General features: G+C 40.8%; 2 protein-coding genes across 8 annotated transcripts; one reads left to right on the top strand and one right to left on the bottom strand.

The window, feature by feature from the left end:
* Nucleotides 1-1,680: 1,680 nt before the first annotated feature.
* On the bottom strand, nt 1,681-6,521 carry LOC115739145 (exosome complex component RRP43). The gene is made up of 9 exons (XM_048271738.1): nt 6,384-6,521; nt 5,857-6,018; nt 5,702-5,751; nt 5,361-5,430; nt 5,153-5,258; nt 4,017-4,083; nt 3,747-3,822; nt 2,520-2,818; nt 1,681-1,874 (listed from the first exon to the last, which is right to left on the bottom strand). The coding sequence occupies exons 2-9, from the start codon at nt 6,014-6,016 to the stop codon at nt 1,791-1,793; spliced, it is 912 nt and encodes a 303-aa protein (XP_048127695.1). The 5' UTR covers nt 6,017-6,018; nt 6,384-6,521; the 3' UTR covers nt 1,681-1,790.
* Nucleotides 6,522-8,534: 2,013 nt separating this feature from the next.
* Nucleotides 8,535-13,998, top strand: LOC115739143 (histidine protein methyltransferase 1 homolog). Of its 7 annotated transcripts, none has more exons than XM_048271547.1 (9): nt 8,535-8,781; nt 9,624-9,778; nt 9,890-9,952; nt 10,306-10,372; nt 10,493-10,593; nt 10,921-10,965; nt 12,793-13,263; nt 13,522-13,688; nt 13,822-13,998. In XM_048271547.1, the coding sequence occupies exons 2-9, from the start codon at nt 9,644-9,646 to the stop codon at nt 13,841-13,843; spliced, it is 1,071 nt and encodes a 356-aa protein (XP_048127504.1). In that variant the 5' UTR covers nt 8,535-8,781; nt 9,624-9,643; the 3' UTR covers nt 13,844-13,998. The 7 variants fall into 7 exon arrangements, with proteins under 7 accessions (XP_048127504.1, XP_048127503.1, XP_048127502.1 ...); XM_048271546.1 differs by having other exon boundaries at nt 8,535-8,822; XM_048271545.1 differs by having other exon boundaries at nt 8,536-8,777; nt 9,604-9,778.
* The last annotated feature ends 1,314 nt before the right edge of the window (nt 13,999-15,312 follow it).

Below are 15,312 nucleotides of genomic sequence, written 5' to 3'. Positions count from 1 at the left end.
AAGGGGTTCACCTCAGTGTGCGCTCCAATATTGGGATACGAAAAGAAAGCAAACGAAATTAAAAGTATTGCTGACGAATCAAAAAGGGGAAAGGGGAAAAGATAAGACCAACAACGCATTAGCATATGCATAGCCTCTCTTACAAAGTTGCACGTGGGGCAGACGGTGCGCCCCCACACCCGCACGACCATTTTCACGATGATAATATGATAAAAATTCAAACTTTTTTTGTCTTCATCTTCACCTTTTTTTGGGTTGACTTCACAGTTCCATTTCCTCTTAAGCCGCCTTCTTCGTCTTCTTCTTCCTCGTCTATATATCCCCACACACAGACGCACTCGCCTTCGTACTGGAAACAAAGATCAAGATCGGGGTCCAATGTCAGAGATGTTCTCTGCTTGGACGCACGCAGCATGATGGCACTCAACCTTCGTTTCTCTTCCTCTTCCTCTTCTTTGCTTTTCGCTTACTCTTAGGGGAGTCCTTCTTATGTACATTCTGGTTATAAGCCGAGGAGTTTCCAGTCCTCCTTCTGTTTTTTTCTGCAGCAAGTGTTTCGTGTTGGATTATTATTGCGGGGGAAGAAGGAGAAGAAGCTCTTTTCAAGATCATTCGGTGTGGTAGCCATGGAGTAAGTTGATGTGTGTGCATTTGTCGAGTTCTTATGGAAAAGAAAGCACCACCAGTAGGGAATATCGAATCAGAAGTTTTTCTTCTTCTTTTTTTTTAAGTGAAGAGGAGGACAGAGAGATGGCCGTTAGCTAGAAGCTGCATGATGCATACTTGGGTATGAGTATGATATCTGTGCATGGCTTCGTCATTCTGTTTTCTTCGCTTTATTTCTGCAACTTGTTCTTAAGACTCTGATCGTGTGCTTTGGTGAAATATATTAGAGAGACGATTCCTATCGATAAAGCAGGTCGTACGTGAGTGTTCCGCTTTGCCTGATCTGAGGGTGAAGATCGATTTATTACAGTGCTCAATGCCTGCGATTTCAAATGCGTATGAATGGTGCGCAGGATGCTACGAGCATTTGTGTTAATGACCAGTTCACGAAGAAATCATGCCCAAAGCTAAAATGCTTGGAGAAGTGACTAAGCCGACAGTCCATTCCAAAGATCCTCCATGCCAAGAATGCAAACAATCAAAAGATCAAAGATGAGAGAAAGTGGTCTTGATGATCGAGTGGAATGCCGTCCTTGGATGAAAGTCGATTCTTCCGTCGCCTAGCCCTTTTTGGTTTTTGGTCGAACTTTCATCTTTAGACATCAATACACAACCCTAAGTTGTGTGATCTCACAAGTGCAATCTAATAGGAGCCTACTAGCTATACAGAATTTAGCCTGAATAGCAACTTCGCCTAGCGCATCGCTTCGAGTGAGGAAAATAGAGGAACACATGTGCATGCGAAGAATGAAGTTGACTCCGGGTTTCTAACCAGTTACCATCCAGTCCTCAGCTCAACTTTTCAAAACTCCCATGCCCTGTCTTCCTGCTATTTTATGGCCCATTGCAAACATTCAGATTGCAATCAAACCGGAATTTTTTTTTCTTTATAAAGCAAACCGGAATTTGATAGCTCGAGAAGACACCTGAACCACAATGTCCTCGATGTTTCCATCTTCTAGTCTAATACAGCTCGCCAGTAAAACGAAACAGCAAGCCATTTGACACAGAAGCTTCACATGACCTTCCCTCTTTAATTAACAACCCCAGTAATAAACAGAAAATGATTGAATGCCATCAAAGGCAGCAATGATCAGAAAAAGTCACAATCACATATACAAATTCTAGTCAACCTCCATTATGGAAATGGCTTCATCTATAATCTCCTGAAGTTCCTTCATTCTATGCTTTGTCAATGCAATGCATTCCTGCAAACACAGCAGCATTTCCCACCAGCACATTAAAGCTACCATTTAAACTATGATCTCTATATGAAAGGTGTTGAAAGGTATACGCCTTTCATGCATAATTTTTCCCTTTTTTTTTTTAACTGTGGGACGGAAATAGATTCATCTTAAAAACCAAGGAAATGAAAACATTAAATGAAAGATCAACCAGATGGACCAAGGAACTGCCAAAATCCTAGCAAATAACTACATATGTGTAATCATGTATATAAAGCAGACAATAGTTGCTTATCCAATATGCACCGCCTTGCTCGTATGCTTCAGGCTATTAGCTCTGGCAAACAATCATGAGTGGATTATCATGTCATCATCTGAACCATTTTTTGTATACGAAGTTTATCAACTTCCACAAGTTCTTGAATGTTCTACATGCCGCATTGGGCTTGGCCACTAACCAACCACAAGTTAATTTAAAGAACTCAAGATCCAACTTTTGCATAATTAAACAGACCACAATACAGTTGGAGCAAGAATGCAGTTGACACAACAGTATTAAAGCCATTAACTGTTTGATAATGTCCCACTTGCATGAATCGGGGTCTCTAAGTACAATTCTCTAACAATAAATGAACGAAAAAATAAATGAGGAATGAGGAGAAAAATAACCTGAATAGCCGATGTATGTGCAAGAACCGGTCCACCTGGCTTATAGAGAGAGACAAGTTGACCAGATGAATTCAAAACCACAGTTATGAACGTTTCCATTATGGACTCTTCTTCGAAAGTAGGGTCCGCCAAGATGTAGTTCTTGTGAAGAATGCATGTCAGGGAAAATGGAATGCTGTTCAACGAGAGTTTTCTCCTCTCTTCATTGACAGGTTCTTTAACCAACTTTTCACCCTCAAGTTCCTTAGAGACCACCACCACTCTCCCTTCATCATTCAAAGAAACCACCGGGATACGCACTACAAGGTCCAAAACAACACAGTTTATCAAGTGATCATCCAGGAAGTGAGATGAAATCCACAGAAGACTAGAGGAAAAAGAAACACATTGCATCAATATGAGGATGCAATCTTTGGTGCCACACTCAAAAAATATCAAAAGTGAGAGCGCAAACAAGGCATGACAGATCAGCGAAAGAAAAGGAAAAAGCCTTTTGAATGTTCATCAACTGAAAATCAGTGATAGTAACTAGATCTTTCTTAATAATTAGATTCAACCTGAGATTATTGCACTGGAAATCCAAACATCTAGGATGGTGTTCAGTAGAATTCCAAGACTTTTTGAATTTTCAATGAAGCCCTTTAACTTATTAAGAGATTGCATGAGCATTTTGAATAAGAGCACTGCTCCTATCTATCTCGTTGAAGAATAGAGGATTATTGAACTGGATCCTCCTTTATTAGCAGAAAAATGAGAAACCATGAAATGTTCAACATCAATGGCAGTCGTCGTCAGATTCGAAATCAGGCTATGAGGAGAAATGAAGAATTATTGATCATCATAGACTTTAGCCAAGGCAAGTGAGATAAGTGCAACTCTTCCTGCCTTAGGTCATTCTTATTGCTTTTCTCTGTTAGCAATTTGTACCAAGTATCTCTTTGAAATGCGAGTCAGTCCAGCTAAAGTCCATTCATAATCAAATCACCCTAACAATTTATTAAGATAGAGTTATTTGACATTCATAAGCAAGTCGCACATATTTTACAATCATAAGACAACTGCAACGTGGAGCATGATCACAGGATATAATATGTTGATGATCCATTTTATACCAACTCACAAAAGTCATCAACCAAGTTGCAAATAGGCTACGCAAGAAGAAGAAAGCCGAAAATCAAGTTAAACAAACATGTCAGCTTCTAAAATGTGAAGGATGAAACATCTTACAATGAGAAAATGCAGCAACTGCTGAAAGCAATGCAGCATCAAAAAGAGCTCCATCAGCATCAAGACAATATATATCCTGCAACACATGAAAAGTAAACCTGAGCAACAACTTTCCGAGGCAACATGTATGGTATTTATTGAAGTAGCTCTCTCGGCAAAAACTTGCCCTCAGCCACAAGGTCCAAAGATAAATGCAGCTAAAGGGAAAACCCTGCACTATATGCGATTTATCCTAAGTTACACATCACAACATCTTGCATGAAGTATTACCAGGTAAGCCATCCAAGCTGCTTTTCCTTTGACCAGGGATAGCTCCTTTAAATCAATCATCCCAGAGCTGCAACAACCAAATGATTACTGATTCCAGAAGATGGTTATTAAACAGCACGACCCAAGAAGATATTGCCACATAAAAACATGTATTGCTTTAACAAACGGCAATATAGTTGTCCGTGAATCAAATGACATAATGACCAGGTCCTTGCCAAAGGAAGACAAGAAAGCATGAATCATGGAGTTGAGGGAAACCTTATGACCAATGTAGTAAGGTATGTAGTATCAACTCCACCAGCATCCTCTGATGATAATCTACTACCTTTGAACCTATGGGTTATTTTGTGACACAAATTGATCATAAGTGAATATAAGGGAATCTGGACTTGGTAGAACCTATAGGAACCCTTCCATGTCTACTCGAAAGGTATCTGCAACTAAATTGAAGCTGCGTAGAGCCAATATCTCCACGAAGTAAGTGGGGGTTACATTTAAAAAGTGATTGGTTTTTTCTCCCCCTTCCGTTCAGGAAACAACTGAAAAAGGGTCCAATTTTAGTCTAGAATTTGGGTATGAATACTAGAAACACGCTAGGAAAGCCAGAGCAAAGAGAAATCAACGTTTTCCTGTAACCAAGAGCAAGGTTACTTTTCACATAATCTTCATCCCAAATATGAGTCTAAGCAACCACAAACCGTCTTATTGCCTTTCAGTAAACTTTTCTAAGAGCTATACCACTCTGTTTATTTGAGAGTTAGCAGCAGACTTTACAGGGGCAGGTTTGGTGCTACTCCACATAATCTGTGGAGACTTATTGCTACATGATCAAGTGACTTTCTGAAAATTTGCTTCAACCCAAGAGTAACATGTTTACACACCCCTTTAGTATACCAGTGAAATATTCCCCACTGAAAACAAGCAAAAAGTTCAGTTAAAAAAGTCAAAAGGCACAAGGTGGATCCAACTTATGCTTATTGTATACATTAGCAAGACGGCCGCAAATATGCAGAAGGCATGCAACCAGGTTTGTTAGCAGCATATCACCCTTCTGCTGAAGCAACAGGAGAAAAATAAAAGATTCAAGAAGTCAAAGCAAGCTAAAACGAAAAAGAAACTTTACCAATTTCACGTGCCTTAATAAAGAGTCAAAAAGTTGCTTCGATATCACAGGTGCTACTTCAGCAGGCCTACCTGGCCTCACAACTGGAGAGCATATAGGGGGCATATGAAACTCAACCGCTGAAAATAACACAAAGTTACATCTGGCGTCCATGCCTATAACCTTTAAGAAGAAGAAACCCTAGTAAAAGAAAACTGATTGACTGGTACATGGCTGCTTACCTATACTGCCTTCATCAGGCGAATCAACAGAAGGAGTCATGACTTCCATTTTTATAGCAGCCAACATTGTCTGTGGAAAATAAGATTGCGCGTGTTTTAATTAAATGTACTCGTAAAAGAGCAAACAATCTGATTTCCACAAGAATAACAGTTAATGTCCACCTTAAATGGATCCTTGTGTAAAAATTAAACAGCAAAACAAATGAAAAGTAAAAGGATAGAAATTATATGTTGGTTCAGCTACAAGTAAATACAATGCAATTAATCTGAACATGCTGAAGTGCAGGAGTGCCTCGGCATGCGCCATATCTTACACAAGACTGAAAAGGGAAAAAACTCACAGTGGAACCGATCTTTGCCAGCGCAGACCCATCAGAGGATGCAACAGCCCCTGCATTATTTATACTAATCAAAATATAGGAGGAATACAACTATTGCGGGCTTGATGAAGGAGGGAAAAACAAATCACCAGATAAACAAAGCTAAACGAACTGACCGAGGGACACAATTGTATCTCTGGCTCTTTTGAGGGGTCTGGCATCGGGGCGTATAGATTCGGAGAGATGCCGCTCAAAGTAGCAAAGAGGGAAGAGGCGTCTGAAAGCATCGACCTCCATCTCCGACGACCAATCTCCAGCAGCATTTGGCGCCCCCATTACTCTGGGTATCTACAAATAGGGATTTCCGGCAAGGAGAAATGTGATTAAACCAAAACCCATTAAGGTTTATCCAATATTAGTCCCAACTCATAACTAAAATTTGAAATTTTACTGCTCAAAAGAGAAATTCGTCCCAACCCACAAGAGCAACTGGTTCCTGAAAAAGGATGGGTTTTGTATTTTTCCCGTGTCTGAGCAGGTTTTACTCAAGCATACTGGACATACGCAGGTTAAAAGCTTCGACGAAGAACTCAGTTTAAGAGCCAAAACAAGCAGGTGGAGATATCGTATACAAGTAAAGAGTGTAAAAATTGGAGTCTTTCCAGAACTGAGCACCCATCTCCGAATTAAACCCATTGGTTACCTGTAGGCTCGAATTCCAGCTCCGACGCCAGTAATCAGAGAGAGAAGACAGAGCTGCAAGTGTAAGGACAAGGGCCGGGCAGGGCAGGGCAGGAGACGTTAGGTTAAGAGACAGAGTGAGGTCGGCGCGAAAACATTAAGGAGCCTATGTATGTCGACTTTCTCTTTTCTTTATTTTATTATTCGTAAGGATGAGCATGATGTGGATGGATGGTCCTATTCATGAACCGGCCAGGCGGCAACCACCCACCAAAAGTCAGTTCCGAAAAAATTAAAATCGGAACTCTGTTGGTTCCACGAATCCACTCGAGAATCGAATCGTCGATTCTCAAGTGGGTTCATGAAACTGATCCCACCAAGCAAATGGAAGCAATTGAGAGTGAGGCAATGAACGTTCTAAAGAGCGGCCATGAGTCGATAGAATTTGAGAGTTGAGGTCGTGAATCAATAGGAGTCGAGGTCGTGTGTCGAGAGACAGAGATGCGGAGACCGGGGTAAGAGTGGGAGTTTGAAACGAGATGAGCGAATTTCAAATTAAAATTTAAGATTTTTTGTTTATTTTAAAAGTTATAATTAAATAATATATTTTACATATTATCGGTCCGGATGGACGGGGGAGCGGTTTCATACTTGGAACCGAGAACCAATCCGATTTCCCTTAGGAATCACCGATTTCGAACCAATCCAATCCGATTTCAAGCCATCCGGATGGTTCCTAGCTCCTTTCTATGCCCCTAGCCATAATCCTTAGCTTTCACAAAATATTGAATTAGGTGCTTGAATTTGTTTTATGTCCAACCGAATTTCTGAACCACGTGTTTTTCTTATTCTGTACACGTAAACATTACATGGAAGTGCTTATGTGGCAAGAGTTACTGACGTGGAAATAGAAACGGCAGAAAACTAAATTATGAATATTAATATATGAATAAAAAACCCTAGAGAGAAAGGAGGAGGAGGAAAACAAAGGGAGAGAGGGAGAGAGAGAAGGAGGGGAAGGTTGGGGTGAGTGTGTTGAAGGCCACGACTTTGGCTGTCGCCCGGCAAATCGGTGTCGGTATGCCGAGCATCGAGTGGCGGCAACGGTGGTGGCGGCGGCTCCGAGTTTTAGTACTAGGTTAGTGGGCGACTTCAAATTCCCACCAATGGCCACGACGAAAACTAGCATGGTTGCTGAGATTGGTCATGGTGACGCTGGTGGCAATACTATTTTTAAATCGCGGTGGTGTCAAACGGTAAAGTTAGTGTTGCTCAAGAAAAGCATGCGAAAAAAAGGCTCGAGTGGTCACTTTCGTCGTCACGAGATCCAAGGCCGAGGATGACATTCCCCGTTGCTTCCGTCAAAGCCGTTCAATATTGAGTCGAAGATTCCTTTGACAGACCGTGTTAGCGTTTAGATTATCATGTGTTTGTTTATTTTAGATTGCATGCTCTATGGACTTTACGCATTGGTGTGATAGTTGTACTAGATTGGAAAAAAGTGTGCTGCATTTCTCCCTAAAGATACGCTTGCATATTTAGGTTCTAGTTCTCGATAAAAAGGCTTTAAAAATCATAATTCTTGTCACTCTCGTGTTCTATTTATAGGAGGAGCTACCGTTGTCCTAGCCCTATTAGTCAACCATCACCGTCGTCGTAGTGCCTAGGAGCTATGAACGAAAAGATGGAATCAATTCATTGAAAATGAAAAATCAGAGTTAGTCAAAATACCAAAAAGTCAAAAAATTGTTGGAAGCAAATGAATCTATAAAAGAAAGAATATCGAAGTTGGTGCTCCTCCGCCACCTCACAATGGAAGGGGGGGCGAGCTCTGGCTCAATATTAGTGATTAAAATATGTAATTTGCAATGGATGGGATTAATGTTCACGAGTATCAATCCAAATCCAATTCTACTTCGTCATGCAGAATGCTGACAGCGTCGCTCTACGACACGTGGCAAAATCGGAGAGAGTTGACGGGAAAATTCCCCCCCGCTCTACACGGTCAACAAATTTGAAGGCCGACCCGACCCACGCTTGACTAATCCCAAAAAGCGTTGCTACTCCAAAATACCCTCCTCTATTCCCTTATTTACCTGAGTGCCATTACGGTCATCGCCGTGATTTCGGCGACTCCATGAGGGCAGTTCAGTCGAATACGGAGAATTGGAATCGTCGTCCTCCTAGTGTAGCGCCAGTGCAGGTACGGAGCGAAGAAGCGAAGCTTCTCTGTGACTCTCTTCTCGTGTCGGGCGGTCCATTCTTTTTGACTCCGCGATGAAGAACGATCGGCATTTTCCGGGAAACTGCCCGATTCGCGGGATTCTTCTGACTCGCGACGCGTGAGAGGTTGTTCCGTTTACGCTCGGGATTTTCTGTGCCGAGTCTGCAGACGCTCGCGGCATTTATTGTGGTGGTAGGTGCGTGGTTCTTCGCAGATTCCTCCGTCTGTCGATCCGAAGCAGGTCGAATTTCCATTTGATTGGCGTGATTCGGGCGTCTTTGATTGTGCTGCTGCTATTCGATCTCTTGAATGGGTTACGGTAGGATTTTTTCAGCGTGTTTTGCGGCGAGGTTTTAGGTTTCGCTTACCCGAATCAGTTCATTGCTTCGGCAATGGAAGCGACGTTCATTCCATCTTGATTTGGTTCAATTGTGTGTTACGCTTGCATTTCGACGGTGTTGCCGCTATCCATACGCACTAGCACTTCATATTAGGGTCTCGGCTTGGAATGAAGATATGTTCTTCTAAGCGTGAGCTATACGGTTCGGTTCCGTATTGATATCTAGCAATTTGATTCTTTTAGCTGCCGGAACATGGTGGTTTCTGATTCACCTTTCATCAATTGGCTAGTTTTAGAGTTCCTTATTTCACTGTTTAATCAGCTGCTGAATAACATCATGCGTGGTTGGGCTATACATGACTCCTGGAAACTCTCTTCACCAGAGACTTGGACGCAGCTTGTTGGTTTTCCTCCATACCTTTGTTGGATAACGGATACAACATTTTTAAATTAAGAGAAAGAATCATTGGGCCTTTTTTTTTTTTTTTTTTCTGTTTCTTTTGTGATTGATAATAGGTAACACCCTCGTGTGCTAGAGCAGTCAATTTAAATTTATGTCGGTCCATCTCGCGTTTCTCCTTGTCTTATTGATTGAGTTGTGTTCTTCTACTTTATCAAGATTAGATTGTGATTATGGTATCACTTTGCAACGTGAATTAATGAAATCGGTTTTTATAGGTTGATCTCGTCCTGATCAGTTCTCGCAGATTAGGGTACAATGCGTGCACCATCCCTGCTTGCACAGTGTTTACCTGGGTTCATGCCCAATGACCGTGGTAGTCAGAATGTGCCATCTATTCCGGAAAGAGACTTGGGTCTGCCTTCTCCAGCTGTGGAAATTCTTCCATCGAAGGTAATGTTTACAGTCTCTGGCATATCTGATAGTGAATTCAACCAGCGAACTTAGGAAGATCCACTTTTAATGCTTCATGAGACCTGAATATTCTTCTTGTCCAATGTGCAGACAACTCATCCTTACAAATATGCCGGAGAAAGTGTTGACATGCAAGGTCTTACCATGTTTAAGGTACATATATGGAATTTTTCTTTTTTGATTAGTAGGTATCTACCACTTATTAAAGGTGCGTCCATTAAATACTTCTTTAATGTATCAAGCCTTGTATGTTGCTATCTACCATGTTAGGGGCATATTCATATTTTCAGGAATATGGTCGCAAATTCCATTAGGGAAGTTCATGCGCGTGTAAACTCGCAAAACTATGAACAACTTAATCTCTTCCGTGTGCTTTAGTGCCTGGAAAAATATCTTGGGTGGATAACTTGAATGGAGCTACGACTTTGCTAATATTCTCAAAGTTGTTGTTCGTTGTTTGGGCGTTTGAAGAAAATTATAGTGACACGTTCTTGTTATTATGACAGGGAAGACTTAGCGTTGCTGACATAATTGGGTTCACAGGCTCAGAAATGATATCTTCGAAACCCGATGGTATGCACTTTATGTGGAAAATTGTGAAGTTGACTGGGCATATTCTCAACATGTATAAACTTCGTTCCAAATTAAAATTCATATTGGTGTCATGAAGTCATGTGTTTGTCTGGGTTGCAGGGTATTTGAAGTCTTGGGACAATTCTATTGATCTTGTCAATGTTCTTAAACATGAGATTCGGGATGGACAACTGAGCTTTAGAGGCAAACGGGTACTTGAGGTATTACTTCCAAGTATGTTTGAGCTATATGGTGGTCTTGTGTGGATATTCTCTAGATTGCCTTAAGTGCTTAGAAAGATGTAACTTCTCAATGTTGAGCAAAATAAACGAACTGTTTGTTTGAGTATCACTTTTGGAAGGGAGGGGAAAAAGATATAGTAGCAACTTTATAATTTCGATGCTACCTCCACTTTTCACTCTCTTGTTCTTTCCTCTATGCCATATTCTGATTTTGAGGTCACAGTAGCTTTTTGAATAAGCTGTTAAATTTCAGCAAAGTTTTCTGGCTGCTGTCTAATATCAATTCTTGTTTTTGTGAATCTACAGCTTGGTTGCAGCTACGGACTTCCAGGGATATTTGCTTGCATGAAGGTACATCCCGTTGTATGATGTTTATATGGGGTAACTACATCTGTAATCTGTTGATGTGGGGAATTAATTGTTTGTTATTTTGATCAGCTTTTAGTCAAACTTAAATGGCATAAAGTACTTTCTAGGAGGCCGCCATTAGGAGTCTAGATTGAGATCAAGTGGATTAAAAAGATGGTCTCTTGATGCATTGCAAGGGATGGAAGAACATCCCGAAAAGCTAGTGCGCCAAGAGAGGAAACGCAGACCATTATAAGTCTCAAAATATCTCCTTAGTTTCTTGATGTGGGACTTTGCTCACATTATTCGATTAGCTTGAATTCTCCATAAGCTACCTCATGTCTTAGATTTCTTGTTGTGCTATGTTTTTAATATAATTTATTGACACCACTAAAGAGGTTTGATTGCATGTGTCAAATCACTTCCTCTTTTTTCCTGCTGAAGCATGTGTGAGGAAGAATATGCACGAGAATTTCCATAGAGGCGTAATCATGGACGCGATCGTTCGACGGACTTTGCATCTATTAGTTTAGGTTTTTTGGTTGGACTCTGAACATTGTATTAGAGTCATGTTTCAATGTGTCATGCCTGATCTATGTAAATAAATTTAACAGAGTAGTCCTAAAGAATCACCTCTCACAAGGACATATGAGATTCTAGATAACTAGAAAAGCCCCCTTCATATTGCAAACATTGGATCTGTTGAATTCTCGCAGAGTATGCTCCAAGCACCACTTAAGCATATATTTACTACTCACCATGGAAGACCCCATTTGCTATGATTTTTTCACCTTGATGGCTTGCCTTTTATTGGTTTTAATTAGAAAATATAAAAAGACATAACTCATCTTTCCCCTAATAACCACTTGCACACCTCTACTTTTAAAAATACCACATATATGTGTGAGATTTACCTATGGAGACAACTTTTGTTGGAGAGCTTTTAGATCCCGCCCTAAAATGCCCATTCTCCTAGAGTTCCGAAGTGATCCTCATTATCACCGCAGCCTTCTTAAGCCAAAAGACGGCAAGAATTTATTTTTTTGGCCCCCTCGTTTGGCTTCCACTCCAGTTGACCTCTCTTCTTTCCATCCCCCTATGAGAAGGTAGAGAGCAAAACCAACCCAGCAAACCAGTAATACTATGCCCCTATTTATTAGTAAAGCATGTACCTCTTGCAAGGCTTGCTGAGCTTCTTCATGTGACAGACATCGCAAAAGTAGTCCGTCAAATGATTGCCGATAGAGGGCATCATTATATCCTGATTTACGAAAATGGAATTTTTCTCTCCAAAAATGCCGATCTGCAGAAATTCTTACACTCACCCAAAATACTAAAAAAGGGGGAATTTGGTCTTTTTTGATGTGGGGTTTTTCTAGAGATATATAAATAGTTTTTGCAAAAATAAAGGTATGTAAGTAGTCATCAGATCAATAGGGAGGTCTCTCTTTTTTTTTTACTTTCCCTGATTTATTATATTTGACTATTCAAGTTCTCTTATAAAATGTAATCCTATAGTGAAAAGCAAATGATTGTGCAAATTGTTTCTTTGTTGATGATTATTCATCTTAAGATAAAATAGCTCTTCTTATCATTTCTGTTTGCACAACGCTCTGTTCATGTCTTGTTGAAGTTTAATATGGGTATTGTTCCATATTCTTTGTTCAATGTATCTCCTTCATATGGTTTCTCTCAGGTTTGGACGTACAGGGTGCTAAAGGCTATTCTGCATTGCTTGTTAACGGGATTTGTCATTGATGTCTCCCTTCACCTAAAGATATAAGCATTTAAATTGGATTTGGTGAAAACCTCATTCACCTTATTTTGCAGGGTGCTTGCACGGTGCACTTCCAAGATCTCAGTGCAGAATCAATACGTTGCACTACCATACCTAATGTGCTTGTCACCCTTGAACAAGCGAGGGAAGCGCAAAGTCGACAGCCAGAAAGCCCCTTGACTCCATCAAGACAAACTCTTGCTCCATCTGTGCATTTTTATGCGGGAGATTGGGAGGAACTCCACACTGTCTTGTCCGTTGCAAGGAATGAAGGTTCTGAACCAAACACAGGAATGCGTCTAAGCTTTTCAGAGGAGGACTTTATGGATGGGTGCAGTAGTCAGGAGGGAAGCATCGTTGGGCAAGAGTTCTCCTCTAGGCGTTCAAGGAAGCTTTCGGGAAGCCGGGCATGGGAGAGGGCTAATGAGGCAGATCATGGAGATGGCGGTTATGACGTGATTTTGATGGCAGAGATTCCGTACTCATTAACCTCTCTAAAGAAGTTATATGCACTTTTAAAAAAGGTTGGTACTTGTTTGCTTTATGGTACCTTTTTTTTCCTCCATTAGGCTACCTGAATGGGATGTTTTTTTTATGTAAATCCATCTTCTCTGTGCTCGCTGCCCAAATCCTCATGACTCGTCTTTCTCCTACCACATGTTGGAAAGGGCATGTTTTCTGGTCCTGTGGTTTGCCTCTCAAGTTCTTCCTTGCCAAGCTCTTTTTCATGTTTCCATCTTAGGTGATTTTATTTACTGTCTTTAATGTCTTTGATAAAACAGTGTTTGAGACCTCCATATGGAGTAGTGTACTTGGCAACAAAGAGGAATTATGTTGGCTTCAACAGTGCAGCAAGACACCTTAGAAGTTTGGTTGATGAAGGCGGCATTTTCGGAGTGCATCTCATCAAAGAGATGACTGATAGAGATATATGGAAGTTCTTTCTCAAGTAAAAGCCGAGGCAGAAAGTATCATGTATCCCAATAATCAACACAGAAGTTTTCCTACTTGTATTGACAATACTCAGTATATGAACCGTGTAAATGAGGATATATCCCTAAGCTTTTCTTTTTTCCGCAAAGAGCAATAATAGAACTAGAGTAGCAGATACTTAGCGTGCATCAGATAAGTTTGTAAGCTGTTCTCATATTTCATTGATTCTTTCGTCCCCTGCATTTGTTCCCTCTTTAATCTTTTATTTTTTAAGGGACATTTGTAATGACTTTCAAATTAATGTTTCATTGAAGTTGTCATCCATATTTTTTGGTTGTTTTAGGTAGGGCACTCTTGGTTAATCTACTTTGCCAAGAAAAAAAAAAAATCTGTGCTCTGGCCGGTGCTTTTTATGTTGAATCTGCAATTATGCATCGTGACGCTTTTGTTTTAGATTTTGTGTGGTCATACCTGTTCTATTATAAGAAGCAAGTCGTAGAGCTCGATAGGTGATGACGACGGTAACAAATCGGATTGGGAAGGTCAGGATTGGTGACGGTGCGAGTCGCACAAGATGAGAGCGAATCTCTTTAAAAGTCCTTATCTGATGATTTACCTACTTAGCCTGCGTTCGTTTCATGAAAAATATGATCTTTCTAAAAAATATTTTCGAAGACGTTAATTTAAAAAAAAATTTCGTTGTTTGGTAAGCAAATTTGCCTTCTTATTTTTTTCTTAAAATAATTATTTGGGCTTTGGTGACTTGGGTACGGGCTACCGGAGAAATAGGTACGGGACCAAGGTCTCCAACTGCACGGGCCTGAGACCTCGGTGGTCATGCTCGGATCCCCGGTGCTCTTATTTGGGTTCATCCTCGGAAGTCAGGTGGACCAAATTGCAAATTTAGTCTCATGTTTCGGTACACGAGCTCTCCATGTGGTGTCCCAAATCTCCCGCGCTTGATTGGACTCTGCAGCACTCTTCGGTCGGGCTTGGGTGCTTCCAGAGAAGCTGGCCGGCAAGCTCAAGGAGGGCGCCACTTGTTCCGGCAACCCCTTCTCCTTCAATTCCTCGGAGAGTTCGTGTGTTTTTTTTAATTCGTGCTTCTCCTTCAGCCAAAAAGTGCTCTGTTTTGTCTTGGTAGCAAAATATTGCTCTATTTTCTCTGTGAAATCATGAATAAATCTTCATGTTCTTTGACTGCTTCAGATCCTCAGCACATAAGTCCTCTGGGCAATGCAGATCCTACTGCAGAAGCAAGACATTGCACTAGAAGATGATGCCCAAATACTAGAGAGAGAGAGAGAGAGCGCGCACGCTTGTGTCAGAGCAAGCTAATAAGCGAAATAGTTACACGCGAAAGCAACACCTAGAATTGACCCAATAATATCCGTACTGCAAAAATTCTCAAAGTACTAACAACAACAAAATAAAAAGTAAACAAGTGTGTCTCTTGGCAACAAAACTCAATAAAATATCAATAATTATGTTGACTGATCGAATGGTTCTCAACATGGTGGTCGGGCTCACAATCAATGCCAAACCTCTCATTAATTGTATCAACAAATCGATCAATTGAAAAGGGTTGGAGTCTGCTCGAAGGCTTGTCAAGAATTTCAATTAAAACACGTTCCATAGGC

This window comes from Rhodamnia argentea, chromosome 10, assembly GCF_020921035.1.
Source record: "Rhodamnia argentea isolate NSW1041297 chromosome 10, ASM2092103v1, whole genome shotgun sequence".
Taxonomy (NCBI): Eukaryota; Viridiplantae; Streptophyta; class Magnoliopsida; order Myrtales; family Myrtaceae; genus Rhodamnia; species Rhodamnia argentea.
The sequence above is the reverse complement of the archived record's forward strand: the minus strand, read 5'-3'. Positions and strand labels throughout refer to the sequence as shown.